Consider the following 24,896-nt stretch of genomic DNA (forward strand, 5'->3'; position numbering starts at 1 on the left):
GACACCAACTCAAACAATGTACACGAATGCAAGGAATTCCTCCAACTCTGGGAGTTCCACTGGCCTAACATACAGCCCACCCACAAACACGGACATAAACTGGACATCATACAGTGGTGGAAATAAGTATTTGATCCCTTGCTGATTTTGTAAGTTTGCCCACTGACAAAGACATGAGCAGCCCATAATTGAAGGGTAGGTTATTGGTAACAGTGAGAGATAGCACATCACAAATTAAATCCGGAAAATCACATTGTGGAAAGTATATGAATTTATTTGCATTCTGCAGAGGGAAATAAGTATTTAATCCCTCTGGCAAACAAGACCTAATACTTGGTGGCAAAACCCTTGTTGGCAAGCACAGCGGTCAGACGTCTTCTGTAGTTGATGATGAGGTTTGCACACATGTCAGGAGGAATTTTGGTCCACTCCTCTTTGCAGATCATCTCTAAATCATTAAGAGTTCTGGGCTGTCGCTTGGCAACTCGCAGCTTCAGCTCCCTCCATAAGTTTTCAATGGGATTAAGGTCTGGTGACTGGCTAGGCCACTCCATGACCCTAATGTGCTTCTTCCTGAGCCACTCCTTTGTTGCCTTGGCTGTATGTTTTGGGTCATTGTCGTGCTGGAAGACCCAGCCACGACCCATTTTTAAGGCCCTGGCGGAGGGAAGGAGGTTGTCACTCAGAATTGTACGGTACATGGCCCCATCCATTCTCCCATTGATGCGGTGAAGTAGTCCTGTGCCCTTAGCAGAGAAACACCCCCAAAACATAACATTTCCACCTCCATGCTTGACAGTGGGGACGGTGTTCTTTGGGTCATAGGCAGCATTTCTCTTCCTCCAAACACGGCGAGTTGAGTTCATGCCAAAGAGCTCAATTTTTGTCTCATCTGACCACAGCATCTTCTCCCAATCACTCTCGGCATCATCCAGGTGTTCACTGGCAAACTTCAGACGGGCCGTCACATGTGCCTTCCGGAGCAGGGGGACCTTGCGGGCACTGCAGGATTGCAATCCGTTATGTCGTAATGTGTTATCAATGGTTTTCGTGGTGACAGTGGTCCCAGCTGCCTTGAGATCATTGACAAGTTCCCCCCTTGTAGTTGTAGGCTGATTTCTAACCTTCCTCATGATCAAGGATACCCCACGAGGTGAGATTTTGCGTGGAGCCCCAGATCTTTGTCGATTGACAGTCATTTTGTACTTCTTCCATTTTCTTACTATGGCACCAACAGTTGTCTCCTTCTCGCCCAGCGTCTTACTGATGGTTTTGTAGCCCATTCCAGCCTTGTGCAGGTGTATGATCTTGTCCCTGACATCCTTAGACAGCTCCTTGCTCTTGGCCATTTTGTAGAGGTTAGAGTCTGACTGATTCACTGAGTCTGTGGACAGGTGTCTTTCATACAGGTGACCATTGCCGACAGCTGTCTGTCATGCAGGTAATGAGTTGATTTGGAGCATCTACCTGGTCTGTAGGGGCCAGATCTCTTACTGGTTGGTGGGGGATCAAATACTTATTTCCCTCTGCAGAATGCAAATAAATTCATATACTTTCCACAATGTGATTTTCCGGATTTAATTTGTGATGTGCTATCTCTCACTGTTACCAATAACCTACCCTTCAATTATGGGCTGCTCATGTCTTTGTCAGTGGGCAAACTTACAAAATCAGCAAGGGATCAAATACTTATTTCCACCACTGTAACTCACAAATTTTCATCAGACGCGAACCTCACTCTCAAGAACACAAAATGGACAATCACACCATGGTCAGATCACTACAAAGCAAACACCTCCCTCCTCTGGAAAACAAAAGAGAAACAACAAAAACAGGAAAAAAGAACCTACAGTACAAGAGGCAAAATAGACCCTTTAACATTCTGGCAACAAATATATACCACCGAATGGACAACAACCACAGAATCACCCCAGTTCTTACAAGAATGGGTTAACAGATGCAGAACAGTCCTAGACAATATAGCTCTGCTCCAAACCAGAACTTCGCATAGAATTAACTCAATCCCAAGGTTCAACGAAGAACTGAAAGAACTAAAAACACAGGTCAGAAGACTAGAAACAGCATGGAGCGAAAAAAAAGATGAACACACACTTAAAGAGTGGAAACAGTTACAAAGAAAATACAAATACAGCATCAGACATACCAAAAGAACGTACTACAAAACCATACTAGGACCAGACTACAAGGATACACACAAACTCTTTTCACTTGTAAACAATCTCCTAAACACCACACGAGTCACCTCGAACAGCACAGACACCCCATCGGCAGCCAACCTAGCGAAGTATTTCAATGAAAAAATTACAAAGCTCCGACTCATGATACCAAGTAACACCATTGAATATTCAAGTATCCTTGAATGCCTAGACCCAACACCCGGGGAATACGCAGCTGACCGATCATGGACCAACTTTGACCTAATTTCAGTAGATGAACTCACACACCAGCTTAAAAAATATGCCAAATCTCAGTGCAAACTTGACATTTGCCCCACCAGCCTAATAAGAGCTGCACCCAAACAATTTAAAAAAGACCTCACGAACCAAGTCAACTATAGACTCCTACATGGTCTCTTCCCCACGGAAAATGGAAACATACTACTCACGCCGCTGCCAAAAGATGCCAAGAAAAGCACAATGGACTTAACCAACTACCGACCAGTCGCCTCTATCCCACTCACTACAAAATTGATGGAAGGCATAGTGACAAAGCAGCTCACGGACTACCTGACCAAACACTCAATTCTACACGAATCACAGTCAGGATTCCGATCAAATCATAGCACCGAAACCGTACTAGTGTCTGCAATGAACTCCTTTAAAAAAACAATTGCACTCGGCAAGAACATACTCATATTACAATTCGACATGTCCAGTGCCTTCGACATGGTGGATCATGAAATACTATTACACATTCTAGAATACTTCGGAATCGGAGGCCCAGTTCTCAAATGGTTCAAAGGATTCCTCACCACTAGATCCTACCAAGTTATAACGAATACTGCCAGATCACCGCCCTGGACACCGGAATGTGGAGTCCCTCAAGGATCCCCCCTTTCACCCACAATCTTCAACCTAATGATGACACCACTAGCCAAACTCTTGGCCAATCAAAACCTTAACCCTTACATATATGCCGATGATGTCACAATCTCCATCCCGTTTAAGGACTTAAACAAAATAACCAACGAGCTCAACCAGAGCTTCCAGATCATGCACTCATGGGCAGACTCATTCCGGCTAAAGCTCAATGCTGATAAAACACAATGCCTAGTTCTCACCTCCCAATACAATGCAAACAATTACTCCACTATAACCACACCTTACTGCACACTGCCTATATCAGAAAACCTGAAAATTCTTGGAGTCACCATTGATCGAAACCTCACACTCGATACCCACGTGAAGAACACAACGAAAAAAATGTTCCAATCGATGTGGAAACTCAAAAGAATTAAACCTTATTTCCCAAGAAATATCTTTCGTACCCTAGTGCAGTCACTAGTTATAAGCCACTTGGACTACTGCAACGCCTTGTACGCAGGCTGTAAAGAACAGACCATTAAAAACTCCAGACAACCCAAAACACGGCAGCTAGGCTCATCTTTGGAAAACCTAAATATGAAAGCGCGAAGCCCCTAAGAGAGAAACTGCATTGGCTTCCGCTCAAGGAACGAATTGAATTCAAGATTTGCACAACCGTGCACAAAATCATTCACGCAGATGCCCCACTCTATATGCTAACCCTAGTGGACCTACCGCCCAGAAACGCCAAAAGATCGGCCTGCAAATTCCTAAACCTGAATTTCCCCAGCTGCAAAGGAGTGAAGTACAAACAAGCTTATGCTACAACCTTTGCATACAAAAGCACAGTTTTGGAATGCGCTACCCAAAACCCTGAAAACCATGAACAATCTAACCAGTTTCCGCAAAGCTCTGAAAACACACCTCTAACAAAACTTACAATAATCACCCTCAATGATACAATTCATCCCCCAAATCACCCAAACACACCTAAAACATTTCTCAAACAACCTACCCAACATCAGCCAATCTATCACCTCTCTTACCTCAGCTTATGATCAACTGTATTTAAATCATGTACTGACTTTATCATAACCTTACTCTGTAAGCCACATTGAGCCTGCAAAAAGGTGGGATAATGTGGGGTACAAATGCAATAAATAAATAAATAAATAAATAAGAGGGAGCCTATTCCGGAAGGATGGGCTCCACCTTAACCAGGGTGGGACCAGGCTGCTGGCATCGGCATTTAAAAAGGAGATAGAGCAGATTTTAAACTAAAAAGTGGGGGAAGGCCGACTGTCATTCAAAAACACGTTTCAGAACAAAGTATCTTTCAAAGACATCACCAAACAGGGAAGATTGGGTATCCTCATAGCGAGATTGCAAACGAGACCATAGTAGATCAGGTGTCCTTAAATAAAAAATCAGATAAAAGATTGCACATTAACATGGTCAACTACTGAGCAAGACGTAAATAGGAACATAGTTTGAAATGTCTATATGCGAATACCAGAAGCCTAAGAAATAAAATGGGAGAGTTAGAATACATTGCCCTAAATGAAAGACGAGATAGAAATAATAGATATATAGGCATCGAATTGGTGGAGGAGTAGCATTTTATGTTAAGGAGGGCCTTGAATCACAAATAGATTGAAAATTCTACAGGAAACAAAACACATCCTGGAATCCCTATGGATTGAAAATTCCGCAGGAAACAAAAAATCTTGGAATCAATATGGATTAAAATTCCACGTGTAAAGGGGAAAAGACGAGTAGGATAGTGATAGGAGTGTACTACCGTCCACCAGGCTAGGATGAACAGACCAATGTAGAAATGTTATCAGAAATTAGGGAGACTAGCAAACTGGGCAACACAATAATAATGGGCGATTTTTTAATTACCCTGATATTGACTGGGTAAAGGTATCATCAGGGCATGCTAGGGAGGTATCATTCCTTGTTAAAATCAAGGACTGCTTTATGGAGCAGCTGGTACAGCAGCCAAGAGAAGGAAAAGCTCTAGACCTAGTTCTTAGTGAAGCGCATTATCTGGTGCAGGAGGTAATGGTGCTGGGGCCACTGGATAACAGTGATCATAATATGATCAGATTTTATATCGGCTTTGTTAAGTACACACAGGAAATCCAACACGTTAGCAATTAGCTTTCAAAAAGGAAACTATGATAAAATTAGAACGGTGGTGGAAAAAAAAAACCTTAGAGGGGCTGCTGCGAAGGTCAAAATTTTACATCAGGTGTGAATGCTGTTCAAAAATACTATCCTGGAAGCCCAGGCCAAATATATTCCGTGTATTAAAAAAAGAGTAAGGAAGACCAAATGACAGCTTGTATGGTTAAAAAGTGAGGCGAAGGAAGCTATAAGAGCTAAAAGAAAATCCTTCAGAAAATGGAAGAAGGAACCAACTGAAAATAATAAGGAATGGCAAGTCAAATGCAAAGCGCTCATAAGGAAGGCAAAGAGGGACTTTGAAAAAAAAAACAGATTGCGTTGAGGTATATTAAAAGCAAGAAACTGGCAAAAGAATTGATTGGACTGCTAGATGACTGATAAAAGGGATAAAAGGGGTAATCAGGGAAGACAATACCATAGCAGAGAGATTAAATGAATTCTTTGTTTCAATCTTCACCGAGGAAGATTTGGGAGAGATACCGGTGCCAGAAATGGTATTCAGAGCTGACGAGTCGGTGAAACTGAATGAAATCTCTATAAAACTGGAAGATTTAATGGCGCAATTAGACAAACTGAAGAGTAGCAAATCTCCTGGACCGGATGATATTCATCCCAGAGTACTAATAGAATTGAAAAATGAACTTCCGGAACTATTGTTAGTAATATTTATCTTTAAAATCAAGTGTGGTACCAGAAGGTTGGCGGGTGGCCAATGCAACCGATTTTTGAAAAGGTTCCAGAGGAGATCCGGGAAATTATAGACTGGTAAGCCAGATATCAGTGCCGGGTAAAATGGTTGAGACTATTATAAAGGGCAAAATTGCAGAGCATATTCAAAAGCATGGATTAATGAGACAAAGCAAACATGGATTTAGTGAAGGGAAATCTTGCCTCACCAATCTATTACATTTCTTTGAAGGGGTGATCAAACACATGGATAAAGATGAGCCGGTCGATATAGTGTATCTGGATTTTCAAAAGGCGTCTGACAGAGGAAATTGGAGAGTCATGGGATAGGAGGTAGTACACTATTGTGGATTAAAAACTGGTTAAAAGATAGAAAACAGAGTAGGGTCTTGGGGAAAATCCATTGCTTATTTCATTAGGATAAGCAGCATAAAATGTATTGTACTTTCTGGAGATCTCACCAGGTACTTACGACCTGGATTGGCCACCGTTGGAAATAGGATGCTGGGCTTGATGGACCTTCGGTCTGTCCCAGTATGGCAATAGTTATTTACTAACGACTTAGGTACTGAACTCACCCAGTCCTATTACACCAAGAACACTTTTTAAAGCCACTCGACACCCTCGATGTCATGGAGAGAACAGCTGATGTAAGGTCAAAAGGCTCAATGGCCCGAGGAGTTTGAGTAATTGCGTACCAGAGAAAGGTCGAGGGTTCCCGGATAGACAGAAGGCCTCAGAGGCCCCCCCCCCCCCCCAAGGGCCAAAAATGGAAAAAAAAAAAAAAAAAAGTTAATAAAAATGTTATGAGTTAAACTATGACAAAAACAAATGAGGAAAATTTGACCCGAAAAAGGAAGGCATCAAAAGGAAAAAAAGTTGATGCGCTCAGATATTAAAATACAATCTCTCTGCTTCGCGGAAAACGAAGACAGCCAGTCCAACACATCAGGCGGGAAGGCACCCACACATGTGCGGTGGGGGGAACTACCTTAAAGATTTAAAGTGGCAGTACACAGTGTGGGATGCCATCACCCATTTGTGAGAATATTTTGCCTGCTTGTCCTTGGAGAATTCAATTTTTTTCTACCTCCACCTGCTGGTAGGAAGAGATAACACCCATTCATGCAGAAAGGTGGAGCTGACGCTAAGAAAAAAGTTATCCAACATCCATATCACCCACATTAAAAAATTAACTGTCCCCAAAATTACTAACTGGTTGCACCAGCTTTACTAGCAATAACTGCAACCAAGTGCTTTTGAGAATCTTAGCCAACTCATTGCACACTGCTTTAATTCAGCCATTTGTAGGTTTTCATGCATGACCTCCTTGTTTCAGGTCCTCTACTGGGTTCAAGTCAGGACTGAGTAGGTCATTCACAAACTAATTTTTTTCTCCTCAACTATTCAGGTAGAGATGCTTGTGTGTTTGAAATCATTGCCTAGCTAAATAATCCAATTATGCTTCAGCTCACAGATGACCCATTTCAGTTCAACTTACTCCTGAGATATGACTTTTGAATGTGATACCTCAAAGTATTGCCAGTCTTAAGGGATTGCTTAGCTGTATATATGACTAATATTCACAAAAATATTTCTCATAAAATAAGAATCGTCACATAGCAATACTGTATATAAACTGACAGGGAAGCAAGAAGCCTGAAATAGGTTCTAGGGAACTTTTCCCTTTAAAAGCTAGTACACATATAATGGCTTAACCATGCATCGGCATAAAACACCTTCCACTTGGCAGTTGACTTGTCTATTCATTAAGATACAAACAGGAAAATAGCAATCGCTAATATAAGGTTCTTAGCTTTTAAGCTGCTTTAGACTGCTATATTTCAATATCCATATGAGATGCAGGTATCCAAGTTGTCTTCAAATTCCAAAACCAACGTTGGCCAACCGTTTCGTCCAACTGCATCAGGGTTTAATGGCAAAATTACATTCCAAATGCTCAATTGATAAGTAAGATATTAGCAATTGCTATTTTGCTTTTTGTATCTTGCTAAATGAATTGACAGCAAGTCAACTGTCAGGTGAAGGTTTTTTTATACCGAGTGGTCAAGCCATTATATGGTGTACTAGCTTTTAAAGAAAAAAGTTTCCTATAAGCTCTTTCAGGCCTTTTCCTTTCCTGTCAGTTTATATACAGTATTTTGTGACGATTTCTATTTGAGAAGAAAATATTTTTTTGGATATTAGTAGACAGCTATTAGTTTTCACCTCATGATATTGTGTAGCTGTATATATGTGACGAGCCAAAACAGTGTCTGAAGAGATTAGCTAGTCCTCTATTGCTAGATGGCAGATGAACAGCCTCCTGGTAAAAGCGGTGGAGATGAACAGTATCTGAATTCAAGAGAGCCTGAGGAAAAGTACATAGGATCTCTAAGGGAGTGACAAGGATTGTAGATGGCATGGATGGACAGAGTGGATACGCCACATGATCTTTACCTTCCAGCATTTTTCTAGGTTTCTTACGGAAAGTGAACAGCTTTAAGAGCAGTACAAATCTGTTTGAGCACTCAGGAATTTTTACAGAAGTAATTGGACTTAATATGAATGATAGAGGGGGAGGAGGCAGGTGAAAAGCTGGGGGGGTTATGATTTGTTTTTTTTGTGATCTCTTGTAAATTGTTATATTTCCATATTTATAGATTATGGGGGTCCATAACAACAAATTTCAAAATTTAAGTTATAAAAGGAATTTTCTAGAATAGTGCACAGTCATGGTTCCTTTAATAACAGCAATTTTTCCACATCCTGAGGCAGCAAAGCAACACACCATCATGACACATTTGACTGTGTATGATCTTACTGTAGAATATTGTAGCTGCTTTAAGCCAAATATAATGGGACCTGTGCTGTCCAGAGTTCCACTTGACTTTGTCTGTCCATAGAACATTATCCAAAAGGCTTGTAAATCATCCAGATGTGTTTTTGCAAATGTGAGATGAGCACTGATGTTGGATAGCAGCAGTTTCCACCTTGCTACTCTTCCATGAACCCATTTTTGCCCAGTCTCTCATTGTGTAGTCATGAGTATCGATCTTAAGTAAAGCTACAAAGGCCTGCAGTTCATTGGATAATGTTCTGGGATATTCTGTGACATCATGGATGAGTTGTTGCTGTGCCCATGGAGTAATTCACCACTGTTCCAAGTCTTCTCCATTTAGAAATGGTCTCACTATGGTTCAATGCTTCAGAAATGTTTTTCTAAACCTTTCTAGACTAATATTTCAACAATTTTTCTTGTTTCCTAGAATTTTTGATTGTGGCTTATTCTTGTAGAAAATTTGTGATGACTTCTCTCATGGTCAGGTTCAGTATATAGTGAGGTTTAGATTCAACAGAGTTAGCTAGTGAGTCATTCCATGTCAAGTGGACCAATTTTAAAGGTCGTCCCCACCTCACCATCTCAGATTTTGATGAAATTTGGTACATAGTTTCTTTATGATAACAAACTACGCTGTGCAAAACTTTAGTTCAAAAGACTAAAAATTGGAGGTTCTAGGGGACCTCAAGTAAAGGGTTGCAAAATGTCGCCTGAGCAAAAATGACATTTTGGGCCAACTTCCAGAAGCTGTAAAACTGGAAGTTTTAGTAGTACAAGGGGGATATTTGGAGAACCTGCACTACTTGTAGGGCTTAATAAACTGGCAAACCCCCCATGTTCCTAGTCCTCTTACATTTTGAATGGTTTAGGCTCAAACTTTGCCAAAAAATGGCAAAAATCAATTTACAGCGATGTTGAGGCTGCTGTAGTTTCTAAACTAGTTGGCCTTTCAGGTTGATTTTTGGTAGGTGTACTAAATGCATGGCTGTAATGAAGCATTCCAATTTGCAGCACTTTCCTTCAAGTGGTTGAAAAATTATAAGCTTTCAAAGTTGGTATAAAAAGCATTTTTGCCCATTTTGGGCTATCTTTGATGCCCTTGATCTCCAGTGGGACAGCTTCAATATTCTTTCTTTTAGCACCATTAGAAAGAGCAGATTTCCTTCTATCAGAATATGTAGTTTTCATTTTGGAGTCTCTTCATATAAGGATTGCAAAAAAAGTGTTTTTTGGCCAGTATTGTTGAATGATAGATGAAACGGATATAGGGCCCATCGATGTTTCTAATTGCTGTATAAGTCACTCAGTTGCTTTAAGCATGCGTTGGTCCATGGTGGGTACGCCACTACCAATTCAATAGGAAGTGGCAACCTCATCGCCAAGAGGTCACGCCCGATAGCCAGGCAAGTCCAGCCACTTGGCACAGGTTCCCAAGCCTGAAGGTGGGCATCTTACTTGAGGTTCCCAAGCCTCATTTGGTTGTCTTTGCCTAGTTTCTCAAGCCTAATGGGGGTGTCTTAATGGTTCCCAAGTAAAACCTCAGTGCTGAAGTGACAAGAATTTTTCACTGATAAGTTTCACTGCTGTTTCTGGAAATGTATACTGTCGTCCAAGTGCTGTAGTTGCTGGTACTGGAAGAACTGCTAGAATATGCTGTTCAGAAATCCAACAAGAATCTCTTCTGCTAGGCCAATGAAATGAACGTGCAGGCACGCATGGATGCATAAAGTTGACCAAGGCATCGTGTTCTTCAAATGATGTGTCACAGACATTGCCAATCCACCATTTGTTGTCATAAACACAGGCAACATACTGCCCAGGCTGAAGTTGAGACACATTTATGCCAGGTACACTCACTGGGTCATCTGACTGACAACGTTTGACAACAAATGAGGAGGAATCATTTGACACTCTACTGACTGAAATTTGGTTCAAGTCAATGGGAATAAACTGGTGATTTTCACGAGTTCCAGCAACTGTGGAAGCTTTACTGAATCTTTCCTCTTGTGCAGATCTTGAAGATTCAATTTCATCCTTGGAAACAAAAATGAACTTGATTTTATTTATTTTTTGATCACAAAATTCAAACAAGCCTTGTGCTGTGAGAATTTGGCTATTTTTAGGTCGTTGCAAACTAGCCTGAGCAGCTAGTCGCTTTGTTGTACCACCTATGGCATCACATGGTGACTTGCCATGGCTTGTGCCAAAGAAATTCCACTGTGCGCTTATTCCAAATTCTGTTTGATGATAGCACAAGTTGGCAAAGTTTTTGAAGTTCTTGTATTGTGCAGCTGAGCCATCACTAAAGTATGTTACATATTTTATTTCTCCAATTTTGCTTTTCAAGAACGCGATTAATTTTTCCAAGAATGCATGTACAGCAACTGCATCATGCCGCAAGCTGTCACTTATTATGCAAACACTTATGCACTGAATTTCACTTGAAGCATCATGGAAGTACACAACAAATGGATGCAGTGTAGCTTGACTGTTTTCCCAGTGGAAACTTTGAACAGCATCTTGGACAATAAAGGAGTAGTTTTCAGCAAAGTCCAAGAGAACAACAATTTCACAAGGATTTAGGTTTTCTTTAACAATTTTTAAGTATTGTGTCTAATGTTTGGAAATGTAATGGTGAATTGACAGGTTTGAAACTTTCAATGCAAGCTCAGATACAAAGAGGCATATTTTCAAAGCACTTAGCCTTCCAAAGTTCCATAGGTTTCTATGGAACTTTGGAAGGCTAAGTGCTTTGAAAATATGCCTCAACATCATCAACATACATCTGTTTGGTCTCCAGTGTGGTGCGATCTGTATGAACCCACTGCTTAAACTCGATTGTTTCACCTGGGTCAGCATCACTGAACACTTCTGTCAGGTAATTTTCAAGCACATCTTTACCTAGACATATTTCACACCTGTGAAGCATGCATTCTTTGCATTCCAAATTGCACACAGTTTTAGCCATCAGTGCTTTGTAATCTTCGTTCAGCAGATGGCTTCCAGCAAGCATAAGCTTCACATTTTGATGAATGACACAAACACACACTGAATGCATACCAGATGAGCCAACAGTGACACACCATTTTGGCCTTAGCTCACAAAATTTGAGTACGATATGCAACATACATTTCTTTTAGATTGCTAAGCAGCAAGCGCTTTTGCATTTGAATTTTTTCAGTGCCAGTTCTGACAGAGACAAAATCTTTTTTTCCCTGGGCACAGTCTACTGAATTCATCAACTTCAAAAAAGCCAAGAATTTTTTTTTCTGTTTCTTCTGGTAAAACTTTACCTTTCTTCTTGTCTGGTTTTGCCAGAATTCCACAAACTGATTTCAGATTTCTTGCTTTTTTAACCATTCTAGTTGAAACCTAGACCAGCTGTTTGGTGCTAAAGTTAGTATTTGCAGTTTTTCTGCATGATTTGCTGAAACTTGGACTTTGTTTTTCAACTCGTTTAGCAGGTCATCATAATCAGAACATTTGTCACATTTCTGACTGGTAGAAGGTTGAGTTTCAAACTCATTTAGGTCTAAGCCACCAGCAACTGCAAGATGATGACTCAAAGTATTTTGCACTCGCCTGATTTTGCGTTTGGTGTAGCCTCGTACATCACGCTTGCTGACTTTTTTGAACTTTAATGGAGAAATACCAAGAGATGTCAAACTTGTGTTCAACTTGCCAGAAATGTCACTGTGTTCACCATCTGCTGTTGTTGATGATGATAAAGAATCAGCAGCTCTGTTACTGACGTCTTTTCGACAAGATGGACATACAAATATTTTGCTTGTTAAGGCCTTTAGCTGGGCTGCTAGTGTGTCATCCAGCACTCTTAAGCCCCTTTTTGCATTATGACCACCTTTGGAAAATGGGTTACAGCAGGTTCTTTGCAAAAATTCAAACTTTTTCAACAGTAAGGATTCATGATGATGGCAAATAGTTGATCCAGCATCGAAAAGTTGACCAGAACGCTCTTGTAACAACTTCTGTTGATCAGGCAGAAGCTCTTCAATTAATTTCAAACCTTTATTTTTATTGTATGTCAGTAAATGACACTCTGATGCACTTGAACAGCCAACTGAGCAAAGTGGAAATTCATCTGATCTTTCTGGATCCATTGATGACCATTAGCATCAGTTCAACAAACGCATTTATTCTTGCAATCAGGTTTTCAATGGGTAAAATTTTACTTCAGTCTAAAGTGATTAATATCTTCATTTGTGGCATTTAATTCAATATAAATGAGCCTGTCGGTGCAGGTGCGAGTTTCTTCAACAAGAAGTATGTATACAATGGTTTCCACCCTGTTTTTTAGTTTACTTGAACACAGTTTTATAACATAATGTTTAAAGAAAACTTCTTTAGCCAGTTAGACTTGGCCAATTATGATTGGTGAACCCTGTTGCAAGGCAGAATTGTTTGTTTCATTGCCCAATTGTATGCTTCTGGTACCTCCTGGCTCCTGAGTGTCTGTTGCTAGGCTTACTTTGATGCCTACAGTTCACTAAGAGGTCAAACTGTAGCAAGGGTGAAGAAACACCAGCAACAGACACTCAGACGCCTTGCAACAGGGTCCACCAATCATAATTGGCCAAGTCGGTCATCCTAACTGACTGCAGTTTTCTTTAAACCTGTTATGAAACCTGGCCTCATCCTTCTGAGGCAGCCTGAACAGAGAAATCATATTAATTTGTTAATTCTGTTTAACTTTGCAGTCCTGGAAAGTGGTAGAATGCCATCTGGTTTTAATTACTCAAATGTCTAGCTTTTGCTAGACTAGAGGTTAGAAAGGTCAGAGAGAAATGAAACTTTCTTTGTCCCTTTTTGAGTGATGGATTGTTAAGGCTGGTTCATAGGTATTATTTACCACATCTGGATGCCATTCTAGCAAGGCATACTGGACAATCTCGAGGGGATCAGCAAGCAAGCTGTTTTAAAAGATTAGACTGAACGCTGTTTAGAAGAAGATAGTTTAGATTTAGATATTCTTGATAATTTAGATTTTGTCTTATAAGGAATTCTGATTTCTGCTTATTTTAAAATGTTTTATTCTGTTTAATTAATAAGTTCTATTTCTCTATGTAAAATATCTTTTCAATTCTTTGTCTGACTTTCAAGTGACATTTGTCTGCAGTTTAAGAGGTCATCATCTGGTTTGAATTATCCACAGTCCTAGCTAGTTCTGTGTATGAAGCTAATAGGTGAAAGAGGTCAGGAAAAGTCAATTCTTCTCCTTGACTGATTATAACTAAGTGTAGGACTGGTCTCCTGAAAGTAATAACAAACCATGTCTGTGTGCCATTAAGCAAGACTGGCCCCTTGGCCCCTTGACCCCTTAATGAATGCCAGAGTCCGGTTAGTATGAAGTTGACCGGGAATCTGAGAATTTAATAATAATAAAATGCAGGAGATAGGTGCCACATTGTCAAGTTTGAGAGGCCCCAGGTCATAGGTCAGTTTAGGAAATATCTCAAACCTATGTAACTGATATTTTTGAGTAAATGTGTAGAGATAATTAGTTCAAGACAGGGTAATCAATCTATTCCTTACCATCTGGTGAGAAAGGGGGGCTAGAAGGGTTTAGGACCCTATATAAAGGAGAGCAGAAGCAGCTTACATTAGAGAAGGAGCTGAGACGAGAAGGAACCAAGACAGGAGACACAAGACACAGAGAGCTGAAGAGAAGGAGAGAGCTAGCGCTGATGTCCTACTTTGTTTGCTGGCAAATAAAGAAGATTTCTCTCTCATTCTGGTGTGTGGTGTTTGACTCCTGAAGTACCACAGATTCTGCTAACAATAGTGGTAATTCCTGCAACACTTCCACATCCTAAAAAACATTCCTGTTTTTTAGTTTTCTTGAATACAGTTTTATAACATAATGTGTTCTTTATTTTAAAAAAATTGGTGCTTTTTGAAAGAAGAATCACTTTTACTACACTTGTATCAAGGGTGTAGTGAAGAAATCACAGGCTGCTGCCCGCAAACATTTGAGGGCATTTTTGCAATCCTTATATGAAGAGACTCCAAAATGAAAACTACATATTCTGATAGAAGGAAATCTGCTCTTTCTAATGGTGCTAAAAGAAAGAATATTGAAGCTGTCCCACTGGAGATCAAGGGCATCAAAGATAGCCCAAAATGGACAAAAATGCTTTTTATACCAACTTTGAACGCTTATAATTTTTCAACCACTTGAAGGAAAGTGCTGCAAATTGGAATGCCTCATTACAGCCGTGCATTTAGTACACCTACCAAAAATCAACCTGAAAGGCCAACTAGTTTAGAAACTACAGCAGCCTCAACATCGCTGTAAATTGATTTTTGCCATTTTTTGGCAAAGTTTGAGCCTAAACCATTCAAAAAGTAAGAGGACTAGGAACATGGGGTTTTGCCAGTTCATTAAGCCCTAAAAGTAGTGCAGGTTCTCCAAATATCCCCCTTGTACTACTAAAACTTCCAGTTTTACAGCTTCTGGAAGTTGGCTCAAAATGTCATTTTTGCTCAGGCGACATTTTGCAACCCTTTACTTGAGGTCCCCTAGAACCTCCAATTTTTAGTCTTTTGAACTAAAATTTTGCACAGCTTAGTTTTTTTATCATAAAGAAACTATGTACCAAATTTCATCAAAATCTGAGATGGTGAGGTGGGGACCCCTGGTCCACTTGACACGGAATGACTAGTTCAATCAGCTGAATAATTAAATTTAGTCAATTAGTTGATCGAGTTTAAAGGGGCAGTTATTTTTCCACATGGGTGATATGGCTAGTACAGGATCCATATGCTTTTAAAGGCCCGACTTGGGGGCCCATTATCTACACTGCTACAGCTAGAAACATTCAAATTAAGTTTATGAGTCACTAACCTGCAGAACTCAGGTATTGCAGGTTAGTGACTCACGCAAGTTTTGATGTAGTAAAATATTCCATTTTACTGCACCTTAGTAATTAGGTCTCTAAATCACTAATTATGGAACAAACAGCTCAATCTTAAGTCATGAATAAAAAACTTGATACTTACAAGGGTATGTTTATAAATATAGTTATCAATAACATCTTTAGGAATTGCTGCTTCATCCAGGAGTCCAATGGAGTAGTTTGTGTCTTCAATAAATCCTTTCATCTCAGCCGTATTCCGCAAAGCCAACAATCATAAACCAAGAAACACCAAGTGAATGGTCAACGAGCCTTATGTCTGGGTCCTTAAAATATGCAACAAACTGCCAAACAGAATAAAAGGGATACTGTAAACAAAGAATCTGGCTGAGAACCAGGGAAAATTCAGAAACATAAAATGGCTAAATCACACTAGAAAAACAAAACCGAACCAAATGTTATAGATAAACTTTTAAATCTTAGTTTCTTACTCCAAAAGTCAAATATTTTACCTTACATATCAGTCTTATAAAGCCCCATCAGTCCATTTTTGCCCTGCTCTCAGGGGTTCACAAATATACAAACACTATGCACGCTTAAAAATCCACACATACTTGCAATATTCCTTCCAAATAGCGTAACTGCTTACCTGTAATGAGGGCTTCTCTGTAGACAGCAAAGGAACGCAGCCACACATGCTGGAGACACCCTCTGGACAGATCCGTATGCAGTGCTCTCTAGTTCAATACCACCTGTTGGGGCTCCTGAGCATGCGTGGTTTGAACCTTCACCAACTCCTCCCCTTTCATCTCAGTCAATATTTTAGAAGGTTTAGAAAGGAAAGCAAAAGGAAGGCAGGCAAAGTGTGTTGCTGCATTCCCCTGTCTACAAAGAACTACAGTTATGAATAAGTGATTATGCTTTCTCTGTTGACAAGCAGGGGAGATACAGGTATACTTATTGGTGGTTCCAAAAACTGAGGGCTGACCAGATTAATATGAAGCAGGCTGAGAGTTAAAAATCTGGTAGAAAATTTGCCATATAAATCATCCCAAGAACAACCTGACCTACAAGAGCACCATGTTGGCAGGCCATTATCTAGAAAGTAGTGCTTGGTAGAAGTATACAGTGGCATTCAAATCACGGCTCTACAGATTTCTACAATGGAAGCAGTGAGTAGGTCAGATACCAAGGCTGCTTTTGCTATGTGACAGTGAGCTATGACCTTTCCTGGAGAAACGAGACTGTGTTTATAACAAAAGTAAAGGCAGTCAGATCCACCCAGACAGGGTAGTAAAGCAAGGCTTGATGACAATTCAAAGCACAAAGCATTTCTTCAGCTTTATAGGAGGTTTAGGAAAAAAAAAAACAGGATAATGGTGTCAGGTTCATTTCAATCTACCCTGGGAAAAGCTTGGGATGGATAAAGAATCACTGTGCATTGACTGTCTATACGGTGGATAACATACTAGAGACTATAATTCACTCAACCTTCTAGCTGAAGAACTACAAATAGAGTTTTCCACTAATGTGCTTCAATGAAGACTATCCCATAGATGCAAAAGGGGGTTCCAGCAGATGAGCTAAAACATTCAGATGCCAGGCCGGGCTTGGCTCACTAGTAAGTGGTTGGATGTTCATTAGGCCTTTCATGAACATAGACCAGAGGATGAAGGGCTTGTATTACCCTCCATTTTGTCATGATATACTTCACCTCTGCATTGCCAACCTAACAGATTGCTTTATGACCTGAATTAGAAAGGTGCAGGTAATCAAAACATGTTGCACTGAGGATCAGGTAGACCTATATTCTGTTACGTGCTCCATTTAGGACGTTTGTTTTATATTTAGATCAAACATTTTCAGTAGTAGCTCAAGGTGAAATACATTCAGGTACACTAGGTTATTTCCCTGTCGCCGAAGGATTTACATCTAAGTCTGTACCCAAGGCAACAAAGGGTTAAGCAACTTGTCCAAGATCACAGGGTGCTTATGCATGATTTGAGCTTGTTTTCCTGGATGTCAGCCCCATGCTCCAACTACTAAGTTGCTATGCCACTCTATTACTCCACGTTTTGTTGAAAGTTTCCTGGAAGCAGATATGTGTAATCATTGTGTGTTCAATGTCCATGTCATCAGACAATGACTAGGTTGGGTTGAACAACCTGCCTTGTTGCTTCAGAGTTGGCAAGTTCCCAAATATAACGTGGGGTCACTGCTAGTAAGAAAAGTAGAAGGAATCAAATCTGCCAGGGCCAATAAGGTGTAACAAGAATAACCTGCACCTTGTCTCAAATTATCTTCTGCAGGTCCTGAGATATTAAAGGAAAGAACAGTGCACAGCTGCTACAAGAGGTCAAAGGAATTGTGAACCGCTCAATGACAATGGAACGGAATGTTCTTTTGTGCGAGTCTACATATAGAGATCCCCATGCCTGGAAAAGAGACTGGGTGTCGCCCAGGGATCATTGTGAAGGGGGTCAAGGGAACGACTGATGGAAGTCCACAAGGTAATTAGTTCCTGGGATGTAGGAATCCTGAAGGCTAACATGCATAGATAGTGCAAGAGAGCATACTTGGCACCTCCTGACCACTGGAGGGATCCTGGACTGCCCTGTATATATACACAACATGGTAACTTATCTGTGCAAATAAAGATCTGTTTAAAAACTGACAGCACTGAAGATGACTCATACTGAGTGTTGATGTGAAGCCTTCTCTCTGGTGTTCCAACACCCTTCAGTACAGTGTTGAGATGTGCTCCCATCCCTATGGTGGAGTGTCCATGATTAGTACAATTTATAGCTCCTGGAAATTAAAAGGACAACCAATTTGTAGATTCTGTGGACACTGCCAAAGTAAGGTGTGCTTTAGCACTGTTAGAAGCAGAATTTTGTGAAACAATTGTGAATGTTAACTGCGAGACTCCTCCCCTTTCAATTCAGTCTATTTCTTTTAAACTATGCTAAGACAGAGGGGAAGTGCGCAGGTAAAGTGTGAATACATTCCTGTCATCTACAAGGAACTCGTTACAAGTAAACTATGAGTTCTCCAATAAGCAGGGTATATGCACACACACTTGGTGACTCGAGCTGGGGAAAAACCCAATGACTTTCCATAATGTCCTGCTTGGAACAAATGTTGATGCAGTCTGAAATCCACTAAGACAGGGTGCAACTGGATACTGGCAGCCCTGGCTTGTTGACTGAATGCAACAATAGCTGAGATGATAGACAACGAAAAATTGTGTTTTACCTGATAATTTTCTTTCCTTTAGTCGAGCAGATAAATCCAAAGACCTGTGGGCTGTGTCCGTCTACCAGCAGGTGGAGATAAAGAACACTAATTTGTCCTGTGAATATAGGACATGATGCTGCCTGGTCATTCAGTATATCTCGTGACAAAGCAAAGGATAGGATAATAACCAATGAACTCCTTCCTCACAGACATGCCTCTCAGTTAGCTACAAACAATTAAAAATCTAGAACAAAGGAAACAGTCCCCCCCCCCCCCCAAAAAAAATCCTGCAACAAAACCCTGTGCAGAACAGAAAACTTCTTCCAAAACTGAACAAGCAGCAGAATAATAGGGCGGGACTCTGGATTCATCTGCTGTGACTAAATGAAAGAAAATTATCAGATAAAACAATTTTTCGTTCCTTAGCATCAGCAGATGAATCCAGAGATCGGTGGGATGTAGCGGAGCAGTATCTAAACAGGGTGGGCAGAAGTCCAGCAGCAAGAACCACAGAGTCAAAAGCAGAATCCGCCCTAGCTGAAATGTCTATACAATAAAGCCTGACAAAGGTATGCACAACCACATTGCTGCCCATCAAAATGTCTTCCAAATGTTTAACACGCATCTGTGCCCAGGAAGATGATAAAGCTTGCGTAGAATGAGCCTTAATTTGCTCTAGAGAAGAACAACCAGCCAAGATGTAGGCCACTGTGATGGTTTCTTGCAACCACCTGCCAATAGTAGGCTTTGATGTGAACTGACCTTTCCACGGTCCTGCGAAAAGCACAAAGATGATCAGACCGAAAAAGTTGTAACTTCCAAGCACCAAATAAAAGCACATTCAGATAGTGTAAGCAGTGAAATTCCCTTGGGTATTGATCCACGCCAAAGGAAGGAAGGAACAATGGCTGGTTAAGGTGAAAAGAGCAGATCACCTTCGGGAGGAATGAAGGGACAGTACGAACCGTGACCTCCGCTTCTGAAAAATAAAGGAAGGGGTCTCTACAAGAAAGTTGGTGCAGCTCCGATACCCTGCGTGCAGAAGAAATGGCCACTAGAAAAATTGCCTTAAGAATGAGATCTTTCACTGAGGCCAAGCATAGAGGCTCGGAGGGCACCTGCAGAGCCCGCAGCACCAGATTCAAACTCCAATTAGGATAAGATTGAAAAAGTGGAGTCTTCAGACACATGACTCATTTAAGGAAATGGGCAACATCTGGATGAGAAGCCAGAGGAAGCCACTCAATGCGACTGCACTAACAGGCAAGAGCAGTGACTTGCACCCTCAGCGAGCTGGAAGCTAAACCTTTCTGCAGTCCAGACTGTATAAAGGATAAGATACACGACAGCAAAGCCTGAAAGGGCAAATCAGCCCATTCAGAACACCAAGCTTCAAAAATGCACCAAACCCGTGCATAAGCCACAGAGGTAGACCTCTTCTTAGTTTGAAGCAGCGAAGTAATAACAGAGTCCGAATAACCCTGTTTTCTCAACTTCACCCACTCAAGAGCCAGGCCATAAAACCAAAGCAGGACGGATACTCCACGAGAACCAGCCCTTGCTAAAGATGATCAGCGAACAGAGGGATGTGGAACTGTTTATCCACCAATAGTCTGAAGAGATCTGCAATCCATGGCCTTCTGGGCCAATCAGGAGCCACAAGCCATCTGCTGGACATACAGAATACCGACTGGCCAGGCAGCATCACATTGTAAATGTACAGGGCAAATCAGTGCTTTATTTCCACCTGCTGGTAGGACACAACCCACAGGTCTCAGGATTCATGTGCTGCTGACGCTAAGGAAAATGTATTTTCCTAAGCTAATAAAGACAAGCCTGGTAACAATCCAACACATGAAGAACTTCTGCTTTATTAAAGGGAGACTTAGGGAAAAATGTGGGAAGTACAATGGATTGATAGGAAAGCGAAGATACTTAAAACAACAGTCATACTGGGTCAGACAAATGGTCCATCCAGCCCAGCACCCTGCTTCCTGCAGTGACTAATCCAGGTCACAAGTACCTGGCAGAAACTCGATCAGTAGCACCATTCTATACCACCAATCCCAGGTCAAGTAGCAGACTCCAATGTCCATCTCAATAACACATTATGGAGATCTCTTCCAGAAACCTGTCCAAACCTTTTTCAAAGCCAGATACACCAAATATTGCAAACACATCATTCGTCAACAAGCTCCAGAGCTCAACTACTCGAGTGAAAAAATATTTACTCCTATTTGCTTCAAAAGCACCTCCATGAAACTTCATTTAGCGTCCCCTGGTCTCTGTACCCTTTAAATGAGTGAAAAATCAATTCACCTCCACCTGCTCCACATGAAGACCCCTAACCTCTTTAGCCTTTCCTCATATGGGATCAGTTAGCAGGTATTCTCCTAGGACAGCAGATCTTATATTCTCACAAATGGCTAATGCAGAGTCCGCGTTGCCGGTCCGGAGCTTTTAACAAGCTCAAAATAAAGCTGAGGGGGAGATGCGCTCCACAGCGTGAGTACATTCCCACCCACAGTGACAGCATGGGACCAGCAGTACTACATAAAGCATAAAAGGAGAACTCAAAGGGGAGGTGAGAATATAAGGCTTGCAGGCCCTCAGAGAATACCTGCTACAAGCATCTTCGCTTGCTCCGACGACAAGCAGGCCTATAATTCTCACATGCAGAAATCCCTAGCTATCAGGCTCACTGAAAACCACCAGAGGTCAATTGGAGCTCGCAACAGCGAGGGCAAAAAACCTAAGATACTTACCAGTAGCAGGTATACTCCAAGAATAGCAGGCCTTATATTCTCACAAGTGGGTGATGCCGACACACGTTGCCCAGTATGGGACTTATGATTAGCAGCAGAACTTTGTAGAGAACGCGACACACTCCACCGTGCACGCGCAAGTGCCTTCCCGCCCGCAGCGAGAAGGCGGTTTTATACTAAGCAAAAATACAAAAATAAGAAAGGTGACAACTCAAAGGACAGGTGGGAGGGATTGTGAGAATATAAGGCCTGCTGTCCTCAGAAAATACCCACTACAGGTAAGTTATCTTCGCTTTCTCCGAGGACAATCAGGCCTACCTATGCTCACAAGTGGGGAATCCCTAGCATTCAGGCTCAGTAAAAACAACAAACATTGGTTAAGTGGGCCTTGCAACGGCAAGGACATACAGCAGATTAACCTGAAACTACATACAATCTGAATGTGTGCGCAACCTGGAACAGAATAATACGGGCCTAAGAGGGTGGAGTTGGATTCTAGACCCCAACCAGATTCTGCAACACTGACTGCACAAACTGACTATCGCATCGGGTATCCTGCTCAAGGTAATAGTGAGATGTGAATGTGTGAACTGAAGACATCGCAGCCTTGCAAATTTCTTCAATGAAGTGGGCTACCAATACAGCCATGGCTCTGACATTGTGAGCCTTGACATGACCCTCTAGGGTAAGCCCAGTCTGGGCATAAGTGAAGAAAATGCAGTCTTCCAGCCAATTAGAAATGATGTGTTTCGGTGGGGTCACATGATGGCAGCAGCATGAGCAGACGCCTACAAGCTCAGCTCCGCTCCCTCGCTTTGATAACCCCCCTTCTAATGGCACCCCCGTGGTGAATTTTTCCTACCTAATACGGACCCACCAACGTTGGAACTCAGGGGGGGGGGGAGGGGGCCTTTACTGGACACCGAATTGACAGCGGAAGAGGCTGGAGAAGGCTGGTATGCCGATTAAAGTAGCTCGCTCAGGCAGGGAACAAGCTGCAGGGAGCGCACGCAAGATGGCGGCCCAGCAGCGGGAGTCTCCAATGCCACAGGTTACCGATGATACCATCCAGCTCTCCATGCAAAATATGTCACAGCTCTTGGACGACAAACTTGCCAAGTTGCATGTCACTATGGATGAACTGAAGGACTCAATGGCTGGCCAGACGGCACACATACAACAAGCGGAAGAGCGTATCTCCGCCCAAGAGGAACGTGTGCAAGCGATGGAGGAAAAAATAGGAGCGCTAGAGTCGCAGAACACCCATTTACTGGAGCAGGTGGAGAACCAAGAGAACCAGGCACACAGTAACAACTTACGAATAGTTGGCCTCCCTGAAGCAATAAAGGAACCGGATCCGAGATAAATCATGGAAAAATGGCTGCAAGAGGCGGTGGGGCTTCCCTCGGAGGTGGAGAGCACGCATCAGGTCAGGACTCGGAGAGAGGAAGCAGACAGACCGCGCCTGGTCATAGCGCATTACCTAAACTATGCTACTAAAGCCAGGATACTGGAATTGTACAAATGTTTGCGCAATTTGGACTACAAAGGTACTAAAATACTCCTGTTTCAAGACTTCTTGCCGCAGGTCTCGGAGCAAAGGAGGCTGCTGGCGCCTTTCTGCTCTCAACTTTTCAGCAGAGGTATTAACTTTGCTTTCCAGTACCCGGCGAGGGTGAGATTGCTACATAACAGGAACCTAACTTTTACTGCAGCTACGGAACTCCGGGCGTTTATAAAGAAGCTGCCGCCTCCAGAGTGAGGGTTTCAAGTCTGTGGCAGAGGAAAGTGTTGTGAGTTAATGGCCGGGTCAGTTGTGTTTCCCTACACACAGATCGCTGATGGGAGTGTCCCTGGCCAATTGCTGAAAAATTAGTTGTTGCTCAGTGGAACCAGAATAAGGCACTTATGTTTGTTGGTGGGACCCTTCTTTAGGTCAGGGGGTCCATAATGCATTGTACCTGCTTAGTAACCAGTTGATGGAAAGGCATCTGCATACTATAATGGTAGGCAGAGGGGGGTGGGGGGGGTGGCCATTCTGATACATAAGAAATTAGACCAAGTGTGCCACAAGATTATTGCAGACCTTGAAGGGCGCTATATGGTTTGGATGGGGAAAAAAGTAGCCATATGCTCTGTTTATGCCCCCAACGTTTATTCACACAGTTTCTTCTCCAAATTGATAGCTCTGCTGGTAACCCTTCATGGGTATCCACTGATAGTGGGAGGAGACTTTAATATTAAACGGCTGACCCACTAATCGATTGCTACCCCCCAAAGAGAAGGCTCTAGGGACAAGAGGCGCAGGGAGTAAACTTTTTATTGCAAGAACTGAACCTCCTTAATATATGGAGGGTGCTTCACCCGGACGAACGTAACTTCACCTTCTTCTCTCAGGTCCATAAAGTGCAGGCAAGGCTGGATTGCATACTCTCTCTCAACCTTTTCTATCAGTGGCCAGAGAAGCAGAGAGAGGATGGGGTGTTTTCAGACCACAGTATGATGTGGGTGGTGATGAGTCTTTCTCCTAGGAGACAACCGGGAGGTTGGAGAATGAACCCTTCCCTTTATTTGGATGATGAATTCAAGTGTTTTTTAGGGGAAGAGTGGAAGCACTATTTGGAGGAGAATGATCCAGATGACGTGGACCCCGTGGTATACTGGGAAGCAGGGAAAGCGGTCCTTAGAGGATCAATAATTGAATATAGCTCCAGGAAACGCAAAGAACAAGAGGGCATTATTAGCACTGGCACAACAACAAAATTCCATTAGGGTGCGGTTAGTGAGGGGTAGGCCAGAGCAGGTTTGGCAGCAGTACTTGGCTATCAGGCATAAGATATACTCACTATTAAACCACAGAGCCCTTAAGGACATTCAAATATACATACACCAGTTACATAGGTGGGGTAATAAAGCAAGAAGACTTTTAGCTCAGCTGATACGAGCTAGAGCCCTGAAGCAAGTGATTACTAAAATCAGGAGCAAAACAGCCACGCTAACTAAGGAGAAGGATACACAAGAGGCCTTTGTTGATTTTTATAGGTCCTTATAGGGTCATTCCATGTCAAGTGGTCTAGTGGTCCCTGCGCGACCATCACGGATTTCGATTAAATTTTCTGTGAATATTCATACATGTCTCCAATGAACATTGGTAAAGTTTTACGTTCGCCGATACAATACTTGCTCAGATATAGTAATCTGTTTGACCCCATACTGCAGCCTTCTATGGTCTGACTCCGAGATTTCGGCAACTTTG

At 41.9% G+C, this 24,896-nt stretch overlaps 1 protein-coding gene across 3 annotated transcripts in view; it reads right to left on the reverse strand.

Annotated features, from left to right (window-relative positions):
• The window catches only part of AZIN1 (antizyme inhibitor 1), a 281,655-nt gene that overhangs the window by 224,065 nt on the left and 32,694 nt on the right, over positions 1-24,896 (reverse strand). For all 3 annotated transcript variants that reach the window (XM_030217535.1, XM_030217541.1, XM_030217551.1), the window contains exon 3: positions 15,784-15,982. In XM_030217535.1, the coding sequence (XP_030073395.1) occupies positions 15,784-15,885 (102 nt within the window). In that variant the 5' untranslated portion in view covers positions 15,886-15,982. The remainder of the gene's footprint in view (positions 1-15,783; positions 15,983-24,896) is intronic.

This window comes from Microcaecilia unicolor, chromosome 1 (genome assembly GCF_901765095.1).
Source record: "Microcaecilia unicolor chromosome 1, aMicUni1.1, whole genome shotgun sequence".
Lineage (NCBI taxonomy): Eukaryota > Metazoa > Chordata > Amphibia > Gymnophiona > Siphonopidae > Microcaecilia > Microcaecilia unicolor.